Source organism: Lissotriton vulgaris, chromosome 8 (genome assembly GCF_964263255.1).
Source record: "Lissotriton vulgaris chromosome 8, aLisVul1.2, whole genome shotgun sequence".
Classification (NCBI taxonomy): Eukaryota; Metazoa; Chordata; class Amphibia; order Caudata; family Salamandridae; genus Lissotriton; species Lissotriton vulgaris.
In genome coordinates, this window is record NC_141696.1 from 107,093,118 (window position 1) to 107,118,831 (window position 25,714).

A 25,714-nucleotide genomic window follows, 5' to 3' on the forward strand; every position below is an offset into this window, starting at 1 on the left:
TGCTTCGAAATAAACAAAGCAAAACAAATTTCGTTCAGCACAAGCAGGTCCCCATCAACGAAATCAGCCCCCAGCTCGGCAGCATGCATAAACGCCCGGTAGCCAGTCCGGCCCGACTCTGTCCTAAGATTATGTCCCTCTTCCATCACAGGAAATAACTCTTCCTTCTTTGTTTCTAGTTTCTACAGCTGAAGAGGAATCGAAGATACACTGGATGTGCTCAGAGCATTCAAACTCGACAAATGGACAAGATCCCCGATTAAAGATTGCATGAAAGAGCCATTGTCAATTTTGGTGTTTTTCATCATGGTTGTAAGGCATCTAATGCAACCTTAAGTGGATGGTTAAAGATGGGATTTCCATGACCTAGGAAGAGTGTAGGGTACATTTTCCTTGGGGATGGCTGGCTGCATTCTGGAAAGAAGCATGTGGGGCCTCTATTACCAATATATGTAATGCCTATATACTTGTATATGCTATGATATGTCTCATCAAAGCAGTCCATGCCTCATAATGGAACATATGGGAGATGGGTATAAATAATAGAAAGCAACGAGGGACACACAATACTGTGAACAAGACCCGGTGGGGTTGAAACGCGTTGGTGTTGGTGTAATTGCGATTTGTACATAGTTAATAGATTGAAGATTAACTATCCTCTCAAGAGTGCAGCGTTATTTCTTTAGATGGAGAATGCTTTGATATATGTACCTATATTACTCATTATAGGTCAGATGTAGCAGGTATAAATTCGATGTGGAGCCCAATGTTTTGGGAGCCGCCACTTGCTTAATCATTGTTTACTGTACTTTTGGTTCTCTTGGCAGAACCATTGATGTGGTTTCGGAGCAGGTGGCTGGAGGCATTTCATCCTTCTGACTCACCAACTCTAGACCTGGCTGGCCTCAACAGTTATTGCAACGAGAAACCGAGAGCCAGGGAGGCAGAGAAGTGCTTTATGAGCATGAGAAATAAAACAATAAAATACAGGTGCCGGGAAGGTAAAACCATAAGAAGAAAGGTAGAAGCGGAGGTCAAGTGAAAAGACCAAGAGCACTATTGAGAGCGAGCATCGTGGGTCAGGAGACCGACTACAGCGCGCACGGCACTCGCTGCCAGGGCAGCCGGTGCCTATGATTCTACATTAAAAAATAAATAAAACTCTGTTGATAAAAGTTTTTAAGCCGGAAAAAGAAGTTCTTTCTGGAAGTCTATGGAAAAGACCATCACTACTTTCAACCAGATGTATTTATTTGCAATATGTTTTTTATACGTTGCGAAGGGAGTCAGGCGAAAAAGCATTTATTTCAGAGAGATTAGGGTGAGGGGTCTGAATGGCCAATCAGAGGTTCCCTCAAGTTCAGGCAGGGACTCTAAAACTCACAGTGTGTCTCCGGTGTCTAGAAGTACCAATCCAGCCCCAAATGCTACACCATGGTCCCTCCCAATGGGAAGAAACACAGCAAGAGAAGCAGTTCGGCACTGCCGGGCCTCCAGGGACACAACTAGACCTACAATTCCAAACTTGAAAAGGGTCACTTCAACAGAGAAAGAATATGGGCTGCTCTAAGTGAAGGAGTCAATTTTATCCACTGGGATCTCAACTGGGTTAGAATTATGAGCTTTTTTAATATTCATATGTATTATTATAGGAAGCGACTAACCACATGTAACTCAGTTTCGGCTATGCCGCAACCAACCAGACCAGACTCAGCTGCTTCACCTCAGTCCGTCCGAACAAAGACAGATCAACCCCCACCACGGTTCCAGCTACTTTTTGGGATACAGCCTTTACAACAAGGGTTTTACCGCATTGTACCTTTACCACACATTTTTTTACCAAGCATATGCTTTTACAACGTATGCCTTTACCATGCATTCAAGGTAAGTTCAGAGGTGTGGGGGGTCTCCCCCCACAAATACATTATATATATATATATTGGTTGTGTGAGCAAGGCAAAGATGCTGAAACGTGTTACAGCGAAATAATAAATGCAAAAGAAAATTTGTAGATAAGCCCCTGTGTTAGTGTCTAATTTCTATTGAGGAATTGGAATATATACATATACAATATATCACACACACACACACATATCTATATATATATATATATATATATATATATCTATATATATATATATATATATATATATATATATATATATATATATATATATATATCAAATGCTCCAAACACCAGCCGGTTGCACTCGTGAGCGGGTGCACGCCAAAACGGGGGTGTACCCGTTGTATTTATCACAGCTACAAACGATCCACGAATCCTTAATTCGTAAAGAAAGCAGCACACTCAGGGGGTAGTTCCACATAGATTTAATGAGGGAACTTACAGCATACGACGCGTTTCGCCAGAGGGCTTCGTCAAGATATGCAAAGAGTAAGGCGTTTCAACTCATTATAAATCAACAAAAAAATCTCTTACTTCCGCTATTACAATGGTAAGCAAAGAAGGACTATATACATGGTTACAAATGGAACCGCCATGTTGGAGAGATGTATCCTCACACTGTTATATACAGATAAACAATCAATATACGCAATCAATATACATATGTACATGAAATGCAGCAACCCTAATGCATATTAGAGGGTTGCAAAGTTAATCAAGCCCGGAATGGGCGTAATAAGTCCTTCTATCCTGATAACGCCCAAGATGGGCATAACAAATGAACAGGTGTTTTGTACAATGGATAGGGTGTTAGCAAAATACACTATACTCTGAGATGCAGGGAACCAAATGGCACACGTAAATACATATATACATATATACATAAGCTGCGAGTAGCAGTACTCGACATAATCTAGCTGCATGGCACGGAATTCTGTAAACACAGAGGACACACCCTCAAAGACATGGCAGAATTGGCAGGCCTAAATCTAGCCCTGGATGGGCCTGTGTACTACACCTGTACAAAAGAAATAACCAAATAAAATGGGATGTAAGAACAAATTCTAGATATAAATAACAGTCATGTAATCCTAAAACCAGAAATACGAATAACAAATATGGACTGTAAAGACAAAATAGAGAATACAGTGCGAATGCCAATATTAGTCTCCATCATAAATGCATGCAGATTAACCCAAGTGGACTGAAAGTTCTTCGTGCATATTAAGACCTTTGGGGTATTTACTCTGCAAGTCGATGATGTATCTCGACTCCAGCCTTCTAAGTTTGAGAAGGCGGTCGCCACCCCTGATGTTCACTGCTACACTATCGAGACAACAATAAGCTAACAGGTCCCTGTTGCTATTATGTTTCTTTTCAAAGTGCCTCGCTACAGGGTAGGTGGCGTCTCTTTTGGCAATGGCACGCATGTGTTCTAAAATTCTCAATTTAACTGCATTGGTGGTGCTCCCAATGTAGTTTAAGCCGCAAGGGCAAGTGAGGCAGTAGATGACATATGCTGTAGAGCACGTGAGAAATTTAGTGATATTTTTGGGTGCGGGGAGACCTGGAATTTTAAAAGCAAGCGTCCGCTTGCTATATTTGCAGGCCTTGCACCGGCCACATGGGTAGAAGCCTTTGAGTGCCGGTAATTGGGCTTTATTTTCAGGAACTGAATAGTGACTCGAAACCAACTGGTCTCTGAGCGATCTGGCTTTCCTAAACGTTACAAGAGGATTGCTGGGCAAGTCAGCTTTAATGATGTTGTCTGACATTAAGATGTTCCAATTCTTTTTAAGTATCTTTTTGACTTGGCCAGCATTGCGGGAAAAGGTGGTAATGAGGCGAAATGCCCCATTGATGGATTTACCTGTTTTCTTAGGTTCTAACAGTGTTTTCCTCTGCATCTTATTGGCTCTGTCAAGAGCCCTGGTTAACACCTTTTCACTATATCCCCTTATCCTGAATCTTTGAAGACTAGCATCCGCTGCCTTCTTAAAATCCTCTTGATTGGAGTTATTCCGTCTAAGCCTTAGAAGTTCTCCATAAGGGATGCTTTCTACCAATTGGCGTGGGTGGCTGCTAGTGGCGAAGAGGGTGGAATTACCTGCCGTCTCTTTCCTAAATAGTTTAGTTTGCACCATTCCCTTGTCATCTATATATACAGTGAGATCGAGGTAGTTTACAGAAGTCCTGCTTATATGACCTGAAAACTTTAAGTTCATGTCATTGATGTTGAGTAAGTCTATGAACGACATGGCAGTGTCTATGGGACTTTCAAGGATGATAAACAAATCATCGATATATCGATGCCATCCAATTATTCTGTCATGCCACTCTGGATTGGTGGTTCTCCAGGGAGCTTGCTCCTCCCACCAACCTACAAAGAGGTTAGCGAAGCTTGGAGCGGAGCAAGCTCCCATGGCAACTCCAGAGATCTGCCTGTAAAGCTGCTTGCTGAAAAGAAAAATATTATTTTTCAAGCTGAAAGTCATAAAATCAAGCAACATCTTATTATGTTCATAGTAACACGCAAGACGTTTATCCAGAAAACTCGCCATGGATCTCAACCCATCGTCATGAGCTATACATGTGTATAGACTGGCGATGTCTAATACCATCATGCAATAAGTGTCTTTCCATACAATGTTGTCCATCAAAGTCAAAAAATGTTTGGTGTCTCTAAGGTAAGAGGGCAATGACTTGTTTCTGCGTTGTCTAAGCCCTGTGATTCCAACGTTTTATTACCTTCCCAAGGTACATAAGGACATGTCCAATCCTCCGGGAAGGCCCATTGTCGCCTCCAACGGTAGTCTCACTGAAAACCTCTCCATTTATGTGGATTCATTCCTTTCACCTTTGGTTATGTCATTGCCCTCTTACCTTAGAGACACCAAACATTTTTTGACTTTGATGGACAACATTGTATGGAAAGACACTTATTGCATGATGGTATTAGACATCGCCAGTCTATACACATGTATAGCTCATGACGATGGGTTGAGATCCATGGCGAGTTTTCTGGATAAACGTCTTGCGTGTTACTATGAACATAATAAGATGTTGCTTGATTTTATGACTTTCAGCTTGAAAAATAATATTTTTCTTTTCAGCAAGCAGCTTTACAGGCAGATCTCTGGAGTTGCCATGGGAGCTTGCTCCGCTCCAAGCTTCGCTAACCTCTTTGTAGGTTGGTGGGAGGAGCAAGCTCCCTGGAGAACCACCAATCCAGAGTGGCATGACAGAATAATTGGATGGCATCGATATATCGATGATTTGTTTATCATCCTTGAAAGTCCCATAGACACTGCCATGTCGTTCATAGACTTACTCAACATCAATGACATGAACTTAAAGTTTTCAGGTCATATAAGCAGGACTTCTGTAAACTACCTCGATCTCACTGTATATATAGATGACAAGGGAATGGTGCAAACTAAACTATTTAGGAAAGAGACGGCAGGTAATTCCACCCTCTTCGCCACTAGCAGCCACCCACGCCAATTGGTAGAAAGCATCCCTTATGGAGAACTTCTAAGGCTTAGACGGAATAACTCCAATCAAGAGGATTTTAAGAAGGCAGCGGATGCTAGTCTTCAAAGATTCAGGATAAGGGGATATAGTGAAAAGGTGTTAACCAGGGCTCTTGACAGAGCCAATAAGATGCAGAGGAAAACACTGTTAGAACCTAAGAAAACAGGTAAATCCATCAATGGGGCATTTCGCCTCATTACCACCTTTTCCCGCAATGCTGGCCAAGTCAAAAAGATACTTAAAAAGAATTGGAACATCTTAATGTCAGACAACATCATTAAAGCTGACTTGCCCAGCAATCCTCTTGTAACGTTTAGGAAAGCCAGATCGCTCAGAGACCAGTTGGTTTCGAGTCACTATTCAGTTCCTGAAAATAAAGCCCAATTACCGGCACTCAAAGGCTTCTACCCATGTGGCCGGTGCAAGGACTGCAAATATAGCAAGCGGACGCTTGCTTTTAAAATTCCAGGTCTCCCCGCACCCAAAAAGATCACTAAATTTCTCACGTGCTCTACAGCATATGTCATCTACTGCCTCACTTGCCCTTGCGGCTTAAACTACATTGGGAGCACCACCAATGCAGTTAAATTGAGAATTTTAGAACACATGCGTGCCATTGCCAAAAGAGACGCCACCTACCCTGTAGCGAGGCACTTTGAAAAGAAACATAATAGCAACAGGGACCTGTTAGCTTATTGTTGTCTCGATAGTGTAGCAGTGAACATCAGGGGTGGCGACCGCCTTCTCAAACTTAGAAGGCTGGAGTCGAGATACATCATCGACTTGCAGAGTAAATACCCCAAAGGTCTTAATATGCACGAAGAACTTTCAGTCCATTTGGGTTAATCTGCATGCATTTATGATGGAGACTAATATTGGCATTCGCACTGTATTCTCTATTTTGTCTTTACAGTCCATATTTGTTATTCGTATTTCTGGTTTTAGGATTACATGACTGTTATTTATATCTAGAATTTGTTCTTACATCCCATTTTATTTGGTTATTTCTTTTGTACAGGTGTAGTACACAGGCCCATCCAGGGCTAGATTTAGGCCTGCCAATTCTGCCATGTCTTTGAGGGTGTGTCCTCTGTGTTTACAGAATTCCGTGCCATGCAGCTAGATTATGTCGAGTACTGCTACTCGCAGCTTATGTATATATGTATATATGTATTTACGTGTGCCATTTGGTTCCCTGCATCTCAGAGTATAGTGTATTTTGCTAACACCCTATCCATTGTACAAAACACCTGTTCATTTGTTATGCCCATCTTGGGCGTTATCAGGATAGAAGGACTTATTACGCCCATTCCGGGCTTGATTAACTTTGCAACCCTCTAATATGCATTAGGGTTGCTGCATTTCATGTACATATGTATATTGATTGCGTATATTGATTGTTTATCTGTATATAACAGTGTGAGGATACATCTCTCCAACATGGCGGTTCCATTTGTAACCATGTATATAGTCCTTCTTTGCTTACCATTGTAATAGCGGAAGTAAGAGATTTTTTTGTTGATTTATAATGAGTTGAAACGCCTTACTCTTTGCATATCTTGACGAAGCCCTCTGGCGAAACGCGTCGTATGCTGTAAGTTCCCTCATTAAATCTATGTGGAACTACCCCCTGAGTGTGCTGCTTTCTTTACGAATTAAGGATTCGTGGATCGTTTGTAGCTGTGATATATATATATATATATATATATATATATATATATACACACACATATATATATATATATATACACACATATATATATATATACACATATACACACAGATTTGCATATGGGTGATCCACATTGTAAATACAATGTATACTGCAGAGAGGAAATTCCAGTATTTATAATGTTAGGCAGTATTTTCATCTATCAATTCTTGGCTATCAAAAATGGTTTCAAATACCAATTCAGTAGTTTGTGAGCCACCAATTTTAAATATAGTTCTACACAGACATGGCTATTGCTATTTCTAAAATAAGAATAATGTGCTCCTTTAGCGGTACCCGCATACCCAGAAAAGGCGTCCTGTACATTTTTAAAGGCCTGATGGCCTTAAAGAATTCTTTCAGACATCGAAAGGAAGAGGGTCTTTGGAATGCTTCAGACATCAAACAGAGCCTTCTCCTGCACTATTCTGTCAGACCGAGAGCAGACTGGAAATTGTTCTGTAACACACCTGCAAACTGCTAGACAGTCTGAAAATCTATAAGTAACAAACAAAATAATCTAAGACAAGCTCGGATTGTAGGCACTTTATGAAAAGCTATGAACCCTTGCATTGAGTGCTGTACATGGTAACATAAAGCACCACCAGAAAGACAATGATGAAGTAATCAGCGAAAAATGAGGAATGCATCTGGTAAGCTTTGAAGAGTATACTCTTTTCCCTTTTTAAACACATATGTCTCTGCTGTGCACTTTCACTTGGTTCCAGAAATACCTATGGCACCTTTTCCACATCTTTGCATGAGGTGGACATTTAGTTTAGAGTCAGTGCAGTACCAAACACAGTGTTGAGCAGCAGCAGTATGGGATTGTTCCGGTTCTGAAAGTTCCTGGTTGGGACAACCTTCCACAAACAAGCATGGGAGCCAAGTGATGTCCAGCAGGATCATTGAATTGTTTCTGTTCTGCAACTTTCTGGTCGATTTATCCTTCCAGTAACAAATATGGCAGTGAAGTAATCTCAAGCAGGGTGGTTGGATTGTTTCTGTTCTGCCACTTCCTGGTTGACTCAGTCTTCCAGTAACAAACATGGCAGCCAAGTGATGTCCAGCAGGATCATTGGATTGCTTCTGTTCTGCCACTTCCTGGTTGACTCATCCTGCCAGTAACAAACATGGCAGCCAAGTGATGTCCAGCAGGGTCATTGGATTGCTTCTGTTCTGCAACTTTGTGGTTGATTCATCCTTCCAGTATCAAACATGGCAGCCAAGTGATGTCCAGCAGGATCACTGGATTGTTTCTGTTCTGCCACTTCTTGGTTGACTCATCCATCCTGTAACAAATATGGCAGGCAAGTGATGCCCAGCAGGGTCATTGGATTGCTTCTGTTCTGCCACTTCCTGGTTGACTCATCCTTCCGGTAACAAACATGGCAGCCAAGTGATGTCCAGCAGGATCATTGGATTGCTTCTGTTCTGCCACTTTGTGGTTGATTCATCCTTCCAGTATCAAACATGGCAGCCAAGTGATGTCCAGCAGGATCACTGGATTGTTTCTGTTCTGCCACTTCTTGGTTGACTCATCCATCCTGTAACAAATATGGCAGGCAAGTGATGCCCAGCAGGGTCATTGGATTGCTTCTGTTCTGCCACTTCCTGGTTGACTCATCCTTCCGGTAACAAACATGGCAGCCAAGTGATGTCCAGCAGGATCATTGGATTGCTTCTGTTCTGCCACTTTGTGGTTGATTCATCCTTCCAGTATCAAACATGGCAGCCAAGTGATGTCCAGCAGGATCACTGGATTGTTTCTGTTCTGCCACTTCTTGGTTGACTCATCCTTCCTGTAACAAATATGGCAGGCAAGTGATGTCCAGCAGGATCATTGGATTGTTTCTGTTCTGTCACTTCGGGTTGACTTCTCCTTCCAGCAGCAAACATGGTAGCCATTAAATATCACAGAATTGTTCTGGTTCAACTACTTCTTGGTGGGTCATTCCTCGGGTAACCAACATGGCATCTGAGTGCTGTTTGGCATCTACTAGTAACAGAGGAGTGTTACTGTTCTGCCACTTCCTGGTCTGTTCTTTCCTCCCTTACTGCAGTTGACACCAGGTTTCAATGGATTTTTGCTCATATTCCATGGGGGCTGCTGTTAAAAAAGTCCATAAGTCAAATGGCGACACCCCTGGCACTGATCCATACGATGGAGGTATAAAGGTCATGCTTCGCTGCTACCTGTCTGCCAATCTGGGTTGTTGAAGTCTTGGTCTGTCAGGTTCACTGTGTAGGGCACATCAATGACCCCACTGGGTTCCCCTCGCTGGCCACTGGCCGAACGCCAAGAGTTCAAAGGGCGAATGGACTTCTTAAACCTCTGAAGAAAACAGAAGAAAAAAATTATAAACACATCTATTCATATTGCACCAAAGGCCAGCAGGGGGCATCAATGAGCTTTTGCAGTATTTGGGGCAACAAGACCAGTACAGTAAGACACTACATTTGGCGCAATAACTCCAAATAATAGCAAAATACCAGTTTGGGTAAAAATAATAAAAGATAGAATTATTTGTATTTTTCTTTCGTTAAAGGCATATATGCTCTTGCAATATGAGAGTGCTGCATAAATTATGCAAGTTGGGTACTTCCAGAATTTAGGTGGAGAGCTGCTCCTTCCTATAGAACACATCTTCAACACTACCGACACTCAAAATCTGCTCACCTCAAATGTCTGTTTTATGACATTTTTGTAATTTTTTTTTAAACAAGTTTTATTTGTCACAGTTCACATAAGTTGCATAGCTCCGCAACCCAGAGACTGCTGCACACATCAATTGTAAAATAAAAAATTACGTTGACTTTTATATACTTGAAAAAACCATAATAGATCAAACCCCTCCCTCCTCCCCCCGATTGCGCCCACGCCCCAATAGAATATTTAGTACTTCTCTGGACCCATACACAGAGCCCATCAGCCACCCTGCAGAGCCCATCAATCCGTCAAGTGAACGTCCCCTTCCAGCGGCGGATGTAAATCTAGTCCCCGGTAGTCTGCCCATCTTTTCCAAATCTTATAATGCTTACGGGGACACCCCCTGGCAATGAAGACCGGCTGTTCAAGTCCCATGCAAAAATCTATCCCATTCCTCCTTGCAGCCAACGTCTGAGCCGAGGGCGCCTTCCAAGCCCTGGCAATGTCCCTCTTTGCCAACGTGAGACCTAACAACAAGAGGTGTTGCTTATATCTATTGCCCCCAACTACCTCCATGACATGTAACCGGGCCAAGCGCGGCGTGCAGCGAAGCTCCCATCCCATCCCAACACTTCTGACAGGCAGGAGAACACCCCCCTCCAAAATCTATGTAGCGAGAGACAACTCCAGACTGTTTGCAAAAAGGCGCCCTCCTCCGAACCACATCGATACAATCATTCCTGCCCTCCACAAGCGCTCTCTGGTAAAATACACTGTGTAAATATTTGAATTGTATCAGACACAGGCGCGTGGCTGCTATTGCTGCACCCCCATGGACTTGCTAATACCTCCGCCCAGTCCTCCTCCTCCAGTTCACCTTTTTATGGCATTTTTTTATGCGTAGGGTAAGCTCAATGCCATCCACAACAAGCTCAAAAAAAGTGACAACGTTTTTACTATGTTTAGCATTTACTACTATTGTTGCCAATATGGAAAAGGGGTTGCCTTATGAAAGTTATTTAAAGGACTCTGCAAGGTAGAGGTAGATTGAGTTTTTTGCCTGTTGCAAAACACAAATGCTTCGAAGCACTCGTCTTACAAGGCACATTCAGATGTGGCTGCCGCAGGTGGTAGAGAATGAGCCTTCCTACAGTAATGCTGCCAACTCTCCATGAAAGCTCTATAGATCCCCAAGGCAGTGGTTCCCAAACTTTTGTCTTCTGTGGACCCTGACTTTATCATTACTGGAGCCTCGGGACCCTCACTGAATCATTGTTGGAATCTGGGGACCCCCCTTCGCTGAGTCGTTACTGGAAGTCAGGAACCCAGGATTAAACACTGTCGATAATTTGAACCACAAAACAATACACAAAAAATCCAGAACAAGCATTCCATCAACCACATACATAAATAATAATACATTTAATTTGCAAACAAATATGATTTTAAAAGAACAGATTTTAGTAGAAGGGTTGGAGCTTTTCTAAATTCCACTGAGGCCCCTCGTCGTCCATACTATATTCTATTTGATGCACCTTCACTGCTCCCACGAATCAATAGGAGGATACCAATTTAATTTCTAGCCTCCAATTTCAAATACTGGACATTTCCAGTACATTTAAAAATGTCCAACTGTACATTTAGCCACTATATGTATTTACACTTTATTAATCTGTTAATATTAGTTAATTTTCTAAGCAGTGATGGACCCCCTGAGGAGGCTTTGTTGACCCCTAGGGGTCCCTGAACCACAGGTTGGGAACCACTGCCCCAAGGTGTAGTCCCGAGTGCAGGAGATGTTGGTTGCAGATGTTCTCCATGGATTTGAGGTGCCCCAGATCCCCCCCCCCCCAAACCACAAAATTCCTTCCAAAGTAGAATAGGAATATTTCAGTTACGTTTGCAGAGACATATTAGTAGAGACGTCCACCAGGATAGCGACGGAGTTCAATTTCGTAGATAGTCAAAGGCTACATAAATGTGGGCAGGACTGTAACGAGACCCTCTCTTGAACAGGCAGACCCTAATGCTTTCAGCCATCCAAGTTGACAACGGCAAACTGAGCTAAAGACAGTGGCTGCATTTTAAGGAGCCTATGGCTTCCTTGCAAACATGCTGGGAGAACCTCAGAGAGACTTGTGTAAGTGCAGAGCCGCACCATCGGTCGGATGCCATCCTAGAATTTAAGGCTTAAAAATAAATAAAAAGTACCACCAGAGTATACTGCTCTAACACTAAAGTGTTGATCTAGGCTTTCAGAGATCAGCCATTAATAAAAAAAATCTCTCCCACATTAAAGATTCTTGTAGTGCAGGTAAGGCAATGAATTGAAGCATCCGGGAAGGATACGTGATTTCAGGTTAGGAAGGATCTAATAACCGAGATAAAACAGATTTCTTTCAGCACAGGCATTCACACACCAAGGTTATCAAGTACAGGAGCAATAAGAAAGACCGATTTCCTAAGAGGATATCAGATGAGCCCAGACAGAGCTAGTGTCACCAGACATTCTGCCAGATCTCATGGTCAAGGACTCTTGTGGTGAGTAAAGAATGCAACAATTGCTCCAGGATAGCACTATTATGCATCGATCTCAGTGCGCATAAGCAAATGTGTTGGATGTTCACTAAAAATTGAATGCAACCCTGCCTCAGTCTATCACCTGAGGGACGGAAAGACAGACGGAACACTAACAATGCCCAGTAGAGAGTTATAGCGATGTCTTGCAGTCTAAGCAGCTTTGCTGTAGTCGTATCAAGCTACTACTCTCCGTTCACAAGTTCATCAGAAGCTCCAGAAGGAATACTGTACTTACGTCTGTCAGGGTTCCAGTTTCCTTAAAGATGGCCACTCCCGCCCAGATGGGAATCTGTATACAGCAGAGTGCCCCCATGCAGATGCCCAGGGCTTTTCCCCAGCGCGGATACTCGTACGAGCCGTAGTGCAGCGGTGTGTTGTACATCTCCATGAAGATATAAAAGAGGATGAACTATGAAAAAAGAGACAAGATCTTGAGGTAAAATATGCGGGATCAAAAGCCGGCATACTTCTTGTGCACTTCTGTTAATTCAATAATTGTTTCACAATAGATAGATTTGCAAGCTGATACTGATAGGCAATTTTAAGACTGAGCCCACTCTTTATTTAAACCCCTTTATGAAATACAAGACAGTGTGATCTTATTGGAAGCAAAGATACCACTTCTTCAAAATCACATACCCTATGCTACAAAATCCATGTCACAAAAACTAGAGTGGGGAAGAGCAGGAGTCTCAGACAGTGGGAGACAAAGGGAGCAAGCCTCTCCATCAGCTATCTGATCTTATGCAAATTTATAGTGTCTAGCTACCCTGGGGCTTCCCAGCGCTAAGTGAGTCGAGTGTGCACCCTCAATCGTCTAGAGCTGAAGCTTAAGTTAAACTAATGAGGGTAGAGCCATGGTTTGATCATCTTCCTGAACTGAATCTCCATCCTTAATTCCCTTGGCAGAGAATTCCAAAGTTTGGGGGACAGATAAGGCACGATCTGCCACCCCATCTGGATCTGTGAACACGCGGCACCCTCAAGAGACCTAGGCTCGAGGATCTTAAACCCCTACTGGGAACATAAGCTGATAGAAGAGCACTTATCAGTGGAGGTCCCTATGATTCACACTCCTGTGAACCATGCAGAGTGCCACAAAAGTATTCTGAAAAGCCTTTTTGAGCTGCAGAAGAGTAGTTTGAGACATTCATCTGCCTTTTCCCTGCAGTTATTTTATATATTTCTTTAAAATAATTGTTGTTTTTCCATATTTCAATACAAAATGCATTTTTCACATGGGCCTTAGATGAGAACAGTATAATAAGCCCCACTGCCCAGGCATCATGTCTTCTGTCCTTGATAACTATTCACATCACACCCCAATATGTCTCATTAACAGCTGAAACTTCACCTGTCTCCTACCCACTTGTCCAAGATTAAGACAGAACTACAAACCTGTAGTTTTTTAATTTTTTTAACTGTGTCCTTCTTACATTTTACTTTTCCTTAACAATTCTCTTGCTTTAATGAATGCTTTATTAAAATAGGGGAAACCTCAGTGTTGTAGTCATTCCAGCCTGGCCTAGTCACACTCCTTAGCACCTTCTTGTTTTGAATATGTCGTTATTGTTTTCCTGTAGATGCAAGGTGGTGAGTTGCACACCTATATAATCAGATGCTCTTAGACAACTTCGCTTAACGTACTCTGCTGGGCGTGTTAGCTTCCTCTGCGCTCTGTCCTATTAATATGAGAGCAAGAGTACGTTTGCTCATATGGGATTCCTCACCTGGGGAGAGTTAAGTGAATAAAAGTGGGCGGTAGCTGGTTGCAGCGAAGCTATTTTTTTTCTGATGGTACAAGCCAGAGTATTCCGCGGCTTTTTGCCGCGAAAGAGAAGGAATATGGATGATTCACGAGTAGGAAGCTCACACAAATAATTGTTTTGGAGATAGAAGAGCACGTGTCACGGTAAGCGCGTGGCAGTAAAATGTTATTGTAGAATAGTGAGCGTCGGCTGGAGGGGTTACGAATCAGTCAGTTGAACATTACTGAGTAAATTTCAGATAATGGTTTCTGGGGTAACACGGGCAAACGCAGGACGATGGTAATCTCGCTACTGTTTGGAACAGGCATATCCAGAATGTGTATATAAGCGCAGGCAACAGGCTTACAGTCTTACATTTATATGAGTGCATGGGGTTAGTAGACTGTATTATAATGATGACATTGGCAATTATTGGTGATATGTATATTTTTTATTTTCATAGATGCCCCTGAAGAAGGGTTTTATATCCTAAATGCATTGGGCGTTTTTACAATAAAGCGTGACATGTGGAAACTTTCATCATTCTTGTGCTTTTTTGGAGAACGACATGAAGTGCAACAAAAATGAGTCAAATGAATTGACTAAACAAAGGAGTAAAAAGGATTAATGATGAACTAAACTTGGTATAAGCGTAGAATTTCATGATTTAATTCATTGGATTCGTTTGAAACATGGCTGTGCAGTTTGATGGGAATCGACATGTGGTTCTCTTGTGTTCGTATCGTTATTGTTTTCCTACCATCTACAATGGTCATCAGTGGGTGATCAACTTTCAAATCAAATGCATAACTCACCTCCCTTGCATATCTCTTAAAAAGAAATACCTCTTTGCCCACCCCCTTCATCTCCTTAGATTCTCACTTCAAACTTCAGGTTTCTCCGGATGAACATCCGGGATGCTGATGCTGTGCACACAGGAACAGTGTTGCCTATTATGTTCCCTTAATGCTGTGATTTCATGCCTCCTCTTATAGAGAGCTACACTTTCTCCTCTAGTCTCTTCTTGGCCTCAGGAGGTATTTGGTATTCAAGGTAAGATTGTTTGAATGGCAGAGGTCATGTTATTTTGTATTTTAAACTTGGTATCTGCTAAAACCTGGAGATTTTGTATTTGTGTCAATTCTTAAAATCTAATCTTACTTTTTGTATTAGTTTGAATTGATTGACCTTGGAGAAGTCAGACGTTTCTAAAATCCATGCATGACCAGGTAAGGTTTTCTCTTCACAAACTGAACCACGCAGACTAGACTTTATAACACTCACACTTCGAATACTGAAATTTGAGAGCACCGTCCTTTGAGGGGGCTGAAGAGTCACCAAAAACACTTTATGAAAGATGAGCCGAGATGGGTCTTATATTTAGTAATTGCATGCTGCCACGAAGGGTGCCATTAACAGGTTATAAGATTGTCCCAAAAGCATCAAATATGGTTTAAAGTTCTAAGTTGAGAGATGTTGACGATCGGACCACAGATTTGTTTAGTTTATCCTGAGATCTCCAACACCTCACTGGGCTCTGACTCTTTAAGGGTTGGAGAGCTGGAGGCACCGGTGTTTAATCCAGATGTCTGCCTAACCAGGTCAAGTTTCACCATCATCTTAAGGAGTGGGAACTCTGTGTTTGCTAAAGGAATCAGAACAGCATCAATGAAAAGACCATGTTATATTGACTTCCTGGACTCGGTTTCTAAATTGTAGATATTGAACTGGTGCTTCCATAGACATTGCACATATTATAAATATGTGGGGAATCGGTGGAGGTTGGGGAGTTGGAAGACGGGTAAAGGTGCCACAGAAGGTGTGGGAACAGAATGCATTGATATTTGTTTTTTAGTTAGCACTATTGCCACTGAACATAACTTATTTACTCGGATTGTAGGAGTTGTAATTAGCAATTCAATGAATGTTAAATTTTGTGTTTAATCTACATTTGTGTAATACTAGCCTGATCAATCAATCCGAGTATTTAATATGGAAGAGTCATTGTCTGTTCTTGGTCATATGAAATTAAATAAGTCAATGAGCTTCGTAACGTTGTCATATGTTTGCCTTTCTTTAATAAAGTTGGATTGATCTGGTTGTTTAAATATGTTCTAGTTGTATAGTCAACTATTTAGCATATATTTTTAAGGTGAGATTTAGACTCACTGAGGGACTGGGTCGCCATCCAGCTTAGGTATCAGTAATGTAGTACTCAACCATGACCTTAGTTACTGTGCTAGTCCCTGGAAAGTTACAATCACTCTTTACATCATCATAATTTAGTCATACTTTGATACATTAGTCCTCCTTCTGTTTCAGGACAGTTCTTGATTCAGACTTTTTAGATGAATTTGTTCAGTTGAGACATTTGGCTGGGCTCCTACTTTCTGATTTTACTGAAGTACAGCTTGTAGGAAGGTGGAATCCCACTTTTTGCCTGGTATTTTGCTGATTTTCGACTTAGTTGGACTGGGATCCTGCTATTCAGGGCTTTAGTCTATCTGCTTTCTCGCTAAAATGTATTCCATGTACTTTAGGTACATACCAGATTAGTTACTGAGTTACTATGTGAGCCCCTAGTATATGGTACCTTGGGTACCCCAGAGGCCTACCGGGGCCTGAAGCATGTATTATGCCACCCCTGGTTAGCCTTTCAAAATGGCACCACAGATCTGCACTTGCAGCCTGGGCAAGGTGGTGTAAGCACCCCTTACTTAGATATAGTATACCTATATCTACCTTTACATATAGACACATATTTACCTATAGGTCACTCCTATGGTAGGCCTTGAAAATCCTGTAGGCAGAGTGCTTGGTTCTGTGTGAGAGGGTGCCCTAGCCTAAACTGAGCCCCTCTGCAGCTTTCGGAAATCCTTCCTTATAGCTGTTCTATGATATAGCCATACCATATACTCTTAAGTGCATTTTAATCCTCGCGGTTAATGCTAACTTTGGTTTGGCTTTATCAAAACACGTTGTGAAAGGTGTCAAACACTTTGGAATACTCCCCTCCACCCCTCCCCCCCCCACCAATTCTGGCGGCGGGGGTAGCATTACACCCTTCTAGAGGGAGAAGACATGTACAAACTGGTATACCCGGTTAAAGTTTAAACGAGCCTCAGCATCACAAAATGGTTGCTGATGTCACAGATACAAGTCTGCCCTCCTGCTGCTGGACGAAACTCCGGCAGGGGGGGCCTGGACAAAAGGTTTCCTGTCCAGGGAGGTGCTAGCACCTCCCCAGACAGGCTTTAGTGTTTAGGGGCAGGGCGGGTTGCATTCAGGGAATGCTTTTCAGACACTGCCTGGGGCACACAAGGTGATCTTTGCATTTTCCAGTTCAAACCGGTTTCTTGGGCACTCTGCCCCAGCTCTGGCACGAAACTTGACAAAGGGGAAGGGGTGTAACCACCCATTACCCAGATCCTCCCATAGGTCGGAGCCTAGAGTTAGTCCAACCCTTAAACTTGGTACAAGTATAGGAACCCAGTCACTAGAACTTTAGATTACCCTGGAAGAAACTCTGAAACATAAATCTTGGACCTTCGACATTCCAGATCGACTGGAAGACGGAAGAAATCTCCCTTGAGGTCAAAGACATCATCAACACATCCTTCGACACCGCAACCTTCCCTGAGAGCTGGAAGCACGTCGAACTCAGCGCTCTACTGAAGAAACCATCAGCGTACCCCACCGAACTCAAAAACTACCTCCCCATCCCGCTCCTCCCGTTTCCGGCCAAAGTCATCGAGAAGACCGTCAACAAGCAGCTGGCCGCCTTCCTCGAGACCAATGGGTCCCTCGACCTCTCGCAGTCTGGCTTCCGGGCCAACCACAGCACCGAGACCGCCCTCATCGCAGCCACCGATGACATCCGAGCCCTGCTCGACAATGGAGAAACAGTGGCCCTCATCCTCCTGGACCTCTCCGCAGCATTTGACACGGTCTGCCACCGCACCCTAGTGCAGCGTCTCAGCAATGTCGGGATACCAGGAGAAGGCACTGGAGTGGATCATCTCCTTCCTCGCCGGAAGGACACAGAGTCCGCCTACCCCCGTTCAGATCAGAAGCCACTGAAGTCATCTGCGGCGTTCCTCAGGGCTCCTCGCTCAGCCCCACCCTCTTCAATGTCTACATGAGCCCCCTTGTGGCCATCGCACGCCAACACAACCTCAACATCATCTCCTACGCCGACGACACTCAGCTGATCCTCTCCCTCACCAACGACCCCACCACCGCCAAAGCCAACCTTCACGAAGGGATGACAGACGTAGCCGAGTGGATGACGACCAGCCGCCTGAAACTGAACTCAGACAAGACGGAAGTCCTCATCCTGGGCTCCTCACCCTCCGCATGGGACGACTCCTAGTGGCCCCCCGCCCTGGGCAGCGCACCCAAACCGACAGACCACACACGCAACCAGGGCTTCATCCTGGACTCCTCCCTCTCCATGACCAGACAAGTCAACGCCGTCTCCTCGTCTTGCTTCAACATCCTGCGCATGCTACGTAAGATCTTCCGGTGGATCCCCACCGAGACCAGGAAGACGGTCACCCAGGCCCTCGTCACTAGCCGACTGGACTACGGCAACGCCCTCTATGCCGGAACCACGGCCAAGCTCCAGAAGAGACTCCAGCGGATCCAGAAAGTCTCAGCAAGACTCATCCTCGACATCCCCCGACACAGCCACATCTCCGGACACCTCAGAGACCTGCACTGGCTCCCGGTCAACAAGAGAATCACTTTCCGCCTCCTCACCCACGCTCACAAAGCCCTACACAACCAAGGCCCAAGATACCTCAACAGCCGCCTCAACTTCTACACTCCCACCCGCCAGCTTTGATCGACCAGCCACGCCCTCGCCGCCGTCCCCCGCATCCGAAGAGCCACCACAGGAGGAAGGTCCTTCTCCTACCTGGCCGCCAAGACTTGGAACTCCCTCCCGACCCACCTCCGTCTGACCCAAGACCACCTCGCCTTCAGGAAGCAGCTCAAGACCTGGCTGTTCGAGCAGTAGCGGACCCCCCTCCCCAGCGCCTTGAGACCCTCCGGGTGAGTAGTGCACTATATAAATGTGTTTGATTGATTGATTGATTGATTGAAAGAGTGACATCCCTGTTCAAACAGGCACCAAAGAGCATCTTGCCGGTCTGCATTTTTGAGACTCCCGCCTGATCCCGAAGAATCTGCAACACAGGACACAGACTTCCAGACATCTCGGAGGCAGATACAAGATCCCAGCAAAGTTAAGTTGTGCATTGGGGTACTTGAAGCCCATGCCCAGAGAACTTTTTATACCGAAGCTGAGAGGCCTGCAATCCACGAGTGTTCTGGATGCCCCCTTTCTTCACTGCAGCTCGAGGCTCCTTCACGATCCCTAGATCGTTGGCTAGAGGGTCCCCACGAAGGACAATCCTTAGTTTCTTGAGCTTTCCTGGTTGATGTGCTCTGACTCCCCTCCAAAGGGCGAGTCCCTCAGACCTTGCTGGTTTGCACCAAAGCCAATCTTGTCATCTTGCAAGGGTTGCTGTTGCCAAGGCTTGTTGGGTTCAATCCGGATACCGACACTGCAGCACTCGACATCCTTTGTGGGATAGCTCGAATCCAGCTCCTGGTTGTCGTCGACGCCTCCTGGTCCTCGTGGCTGAAGAGTCAAGCTTCACTTCTTTCACCTAAAAACACCCGACATTGGCTGGCATCTTCCTGTCGCCATACTGGTCACTGGCTAGTGACCCAGACTCTGTCCCCTCTGCTTTCAGGTTCTTCAGATCTCTGATCCACCCTTGGATCCACCCGGACACTTTCCTTTGGTCGCCTGCAGCACTTCTTCGCAGCTCTCCATTGGAATCGATGACGAAACTAGACACAAAAAGACACCTATGCACCCGGCTTCCCTGGGTGAGGTAACACGAGTGCTCCGGTGCTACCGTGGGTCTTGACTCTCGAAGTGTCTAAGTCTGAAAGGGTTCCATCGTAGTTCACTCCTAAATGTCCTTAATCTTTAAAAATGTAACTTGTATTTCCTCCACAGAAGTTAATAGGTGATCTGCGGCTGTGTTAAGACACTGCACAAGTTCCCCGTGGGCCTCCTGCGTCCCTTCCTTGGGTGGTTCCTGGTTGCCCCAACAGTTCTACAGGCCCTAGGCCTAGCTTCTATCTCTCACTTGGTTCTTATACCATTATTTTAGTATATGGTTTGTGAGGGCCCTAGGGCATAACGTATACTATGCTATTTACTGTGTGCTATTTAAAGTTCTTGTATTGTACTTTTGCCTCTAGCCTCATAAAGAGACTAGGGGAGTTGTTTTTAGAATAAATACATATATATTTGATATATACCTTGTGTGGTGTACTTTCATTTGATCATTCAAGAGATTATAGACTGGTAAAACAACCTGCTTTACATTCCTTCGAAGACGTAGCCTGAAGGCTGCTCTCAACTAGGATAGCTTTCTATAAGGTTGACTTTAAACCTACCATCAATAAGGGTTGTTTGGACTGGTGCAAGGTGCCCACTAGAATAGTGGACATCATATACCAGGCCAACTTCTCACACAGCTCATTACAATGTGTGCTGCTAGTTATGGAGAACCAGCTTTGAGTGTTGGTAATTGTAGAGGTGTAGCTCTGTAGCACACTCTGATAACCTGTAAAGGTTTGTTCTATCTCTGCAGTATCAAGTGTTGCCCATAGTATACAGCTGGTTAAGCATTGAGTGCCAGTCTGTGTTCAAATATACCTCAGTTGCCCAAATACTCCTGGTGCACCTCTGCCGGGCTGGTGGTCTGTCAGCAGAAATGTCTGCTGGCACGCTTATAGGTGTGCACCTCTACAGCATAGACTATTGACCTGTATATAGTGTGCATGTCTGTGCAGCATCGAGGATTGGCCACTGTAGAATAATACCTCTGCCAGATGAACTGCGAGGACCCCGGAGTAGCGTATGGGCAGCTTGTCAGACTGATGCTCACGCAACCTTGATGAATGTGCCATTTGGCCTGAACTGATGGAAGAAACAGATCAGCTCCTTAGAGGGGAACTCACCAGCAGCAGGAGAGGTGTGCAGAACACCCAGCAGGCTTTAAAGAAGATGAGGAGCTTCGTGCACCATGGTGGACACTGGCAGATCATATCGATAATGTCTTGGCAGAACTGGTTCACTCCTGAGAAGGTAAATAAAACAGTTAAACATAGAGCAGTCAGACTTCTTAGAATAGTACAATATCAGCAATTCACCTTTGTGATCAATGCCTTATTGAATAAGGAAATATGACTTGCAATCCCAGTTCTGCATCATTTGTATGTTACTTAGGTTGATCAATATTCAATATCCACACTCAGGTGTGAAAGGTAACATATACAGACACAGGAGGTTAATGGGGAAGAAGAGAGACAAGAACATACACACATGCAAGCATGTTTGTTCATTGAATCAAGTGCTGTGGTGTTGTAGAGTGCTCCATTTACATTTAAAAGAGCTGCTATAACCTGGGATCTACCAGGATTTAGGTCTTCTTTATGTGAATAATTTGTGCAGCACTCTAAGCCTGAAAGAGTCTGGCTCTGACTTGCAGGGGCGCTCTCTTATGTCTGGACAAAGATTGTGACTCTCTGATTAACTCAAATGATAGTGAAACACGTGTCAGCGGTTGCTTTAATTCATTTCAGGTTGGCTTGGGTGGTATATTACTAATTCAAATCTGTAATACTATGCCTGGTGTGGTAAAAGGCTTTTGTCATTTTTCAGCTTAGCGTGGATAGCACAGTGCTAATCCAATGCTTAAATACTTTGCTAGAAAAACAGGCACTTGAGCTGAGCAGTTTTGTAGTATTTGTGATATTGTGGAGTGTTCCATATAAAGGAGCTGCTCTCCATCCAAAACTTAGGAACTACCCAGATTCCTCCTCTTTCTTTAAAAAAAAATATATTTCTACTTTGCCAATACTAAAAGGAGAATATTCACTTTGAAGCAAATGTTTAATTTATTACACACATTGGTGATAATAGGTGGGATTTTATGAATACTAATTAAGATCCCTTGACAGGGAACACACCATTTTCGATTAAAGCCAGTACTTTCACATACTTTAAACACTAGGCTGTAACAAACCACTTCCCAAACTAGTCTGTGTCATAGAAAATCACTTTACAGACACAGCACCAATTTAATAAACGTATCACACTGGTCCACACAAGACAAACCACTCCACAAACCAAGCACAGCCAGTGAAAACATGAATTATTCATGCATATCAACCAAATCAAATCCTTTTAACAATGTGCCAGGCACGTGTCTCAATCATTTCACGACCATCCACAAACTGAGCCCGCTGACAGGTGCAGTGAAATATTTGCAGCAGCAAAGGGAATTTAAATGCACAAAGACATATGTATGGGAGGTGTCCAACATTTGTTTTAAACATTCACGTATGAAAAGATACACTTGTGTGGTGTGTGTAGGAAGCATGGGAATAAGAGTAGTTTTAGATCACAGAATGCGTGTATCTATATCAGATCCTTATTGGTGCATCCATTGCCAAGGCAAAGTAAGAGTCTACAGAGGGTACCAGTGATAGATTAAATAGGTTTATTGAATACAGATTGTTGGGCAGATACATGGACCTCTTGACACCCTGAAACCCTCTGATAGATGATCTACCTCGCAAACTTCCTATTCTGTCGCTTTGTGCTCGACGTCTCTTGGCAGAACATGTGCTACCTTCACAAAGCTGTAATATCTTCAAATCTCAGTTATTCCTTCTTATTAGGGTTACCGAGAGACCTGTTGTCTAACAGACACAATTAAAGATGCCACTAGGCAATGAAGAGATGCCAATCTTTATCGGTCATATCTTTGTGTCAACCATTACTAACGCCAGTTCTAGCTCTGGATTTCTAATTCTGGGCACAACGACACCGCCAGGTACTAAGAGCTACATCTGTGAGCGCATCTTTTCCAAGGCACCACAGATTAACATCATCAACAGGACTGGGCAGGAATACACAAATAATGAAATCTCTTCCTTTCTTAAATGTACATTGACTAACGTTGCCAAGATAGAACTATGGTCATGGAATTCTTTAAGGCGTTCCAGTGAGATCCACGCTCAATTTTCATAAAGTTGCGAACCTTCTTCAGGAAGGCAGACGAGGGAGCATCTCTAGTGTATCTTAAAGACAACGCACCAGTGTTGCAGCACTCACTCGATTGACTGTGAACATGGCAGCCTGACAAATGGCTCCAATGCTATAGCTCTATTTGTTCATGACAAAATGCAATTTCCTTCAGGATTCTTGGAAGTTGCTGAGCTAAGATATTCAAGAAAGCTGTAGTTGATTTGCTGACGTATGTAATCTTCACATAAGTCTTTCACCATCTCTGGTCCATGGGCCAATCTATTCGATATCACACACCTAGATTCCTTTAGTAACCCAGATGTTGAGCCACAATTATGTGTTTGAAATATTGACCAGAAGGTATATCATTACCATAATATCAACTTTACAATAGTGGAGTTAATAACTGTAAATCTACTCTTATCGTGCCCATGTTTTGATAGTCGATATCATGGTACAGTTACAAGTCATTATTTCAACTGTGATTTTTTTAACACACAACCCTTACCCATTGTAAGTACTGGCATGGAATTTGCCTTTTTTAGATTGTTTGTTCACTACCACGTGTGATCGTTTTTGTGTTTAGGCACTTATAGGGAGCCACCCGATTAGAAGAGACTGCAGCGATGGTCACGGTGAAAAAAAGAGTATGTAAGCGCTGTAGAGTAGCCTCAATGTCTTGTGCTGGAGGAACCAATCCATTTTAGCCTCCTACATTGGATTCTAATATTGCATGGACACTGGTGGCATTGTTATATAGTAATTATTAATAGTAGACACTGATCTCCCTCTGATTTTCCTGCTACTCTTCATGCCCGGGGAGGGAAGAGTGTGAGACAAGGGGTGGCATTCCATCACTGTTGACATTTGACCATGATTGTCCGGGGTCATCCGTTGAACGTTGTTGATATCAAGTGCAACCTGGTGAACCAAACCAGGCACTCAATATCACACAGATGCGTTGCCTCCTCTGCCTACACGCCAAGTGCTCTTAAGGAGTGGCTACACACAGACCCTTTATGTGCACAAGATGTTTTAAGAATTATGTGCTACAGGCAAAACAGGAGCATATAGGGGTGTAAAGTATGTGTCTGAATGAGAGTACATTTTTAATTACGCTTATACAAGATGGCGCCCACCAGCTAAAGTCAAGGGGACCTGCCAAGATACCTACCATAAAAGCAGGTCATGCCGATGCACATGAAGAGAGTGATGATAATGAGTCCGAAGCTGGTGCTGTATGAGTCGATTAGGGTAAACCAGTAGATACCGCCCTAGGAATCAAGAGGAAAAGAGCAGATGAACTGGTGACAATCTATTAATGGGTGGCAGCCAAATCGTGATCCTCTGTACACTCGAATTATCCCAGATTGCTTCATGTCAACAAATTTATTGTTTAACATGTTTATCCTCATTTTGAATGGCCCGAATATCAATGTATGCCCAGGACTTTGTCTGTTCTGCACTGTGATAGCTTCTATGTCCACAGGGGATTCTGGGGGTAGATGTATGAAAAGACTGGTCACAAAAAGTGGTTGGAAATTGGGCATGGGCATTGAGAGACCAGTCTTCAATTTTGAGGTGGCTCTATGTACTAATAGGTTGCATTGCAAAATTCCCAGTTTGAGGGAGAGTGGGATCACAGATTAGGCTGGGGTTGCAAAGTAAGGTTCAAGAATAACCTGCCTGATTGATTAACTAGGCAGGTCGATATTTGATTGGATTGCCTACCAACCCAGGGATGGCAGCCTGCAAAGAACAGCAGATCACCATCCCTGCGTTTGCATTCCCAAATGGGAAACTTTTTTTGTTTGCTTTTTAAAAAGCAGTTTATGTTCCTTAAAAGAACCATTGCTGCTTAAAAGAAAGTGTTTGGGAACACATATGGGGAAGCAACAGGCCCCCAAGACAACTGATTGCTCCCCTGCGGTTACCTGACACGACCACCAAGGGTAAAAGCTATCCAATGGGGACATGACTCCTTTTGTGAATCTGTTTCCACCTCTCACCTGTAACTTTTCAGTGGGTTGTATAGTGATCACAACCCTTTGATAAATACCATTCTAGCTTGCTATTAGGATGGGATGGCCATTCCTAAATGTGATTCAAAATGTGCCGGTAAATCCATTTTGTGAGTCCGAAATGCTTTTCCCACGCACAAAGGCCATTTTTCAGTTGCAAACTCAATCATTTTGTGCATTGCAGGGTTTGAAACAACAAAATCACTCTGTACATCTCCCCCTGGTGCACGCACAAATGTATTCTGTTAGCATAGACACGAGTAGGACACATTTCTTATTTTAAGATGTCGACATTATTTGCGTCACCCCTTCTGTGAGCACAAAATACAGGTGTCCCAAGTTACACAACATTCCAGGGGTTGGGGAATTCCTATGAATACACCGGTTTATTTATTCCCTAGAATGATTGTCCCTTGCTAGGGTTAGTTGCTCTGCATTACTGC

The 25,714-nt window shown here is 43.5% G+C and overlaps 1 protein-coding gene across 2 annotated transcripts in view; it reads right to left on the minus strand.

Moving 5' to 3' along the window:
• Positions 1-7,682: 7,682 nt before the first annotated feature.
• LOC147693550 (sodium-dependent proline transporter-like) overlaps positions 7,683-25,714 on the minus strand; it is a 323,414-nt gene continuing 305,382 nt past the window's right edge. For both annotated transcript variants that reach the window (XM_086933770.1, XM_086933771.1), the window contains exons 12-15: positions 24,425-24,524; positions 21,177-21,295; positions 12,617-12,790; positions 7,683-9,486 (exon numbers count right to left, since the gene is read on the minus strand). In XM_086933770.1, the coding sequence (XP_086789896.1) occupies positions 9,331-9,486; positions 12,617-12,790; positions 21,177-21,295; positions 24,425-24,524 (549 nt within the window). In that variant the 3' untranslated portion in view covers positions 7,683-9,330. The remainder of the gene's footprint in view (positions 9,487-12,616; positions 12,791-21,176; positions 21,296-24,424; positions 24,525-25,714) is intronic.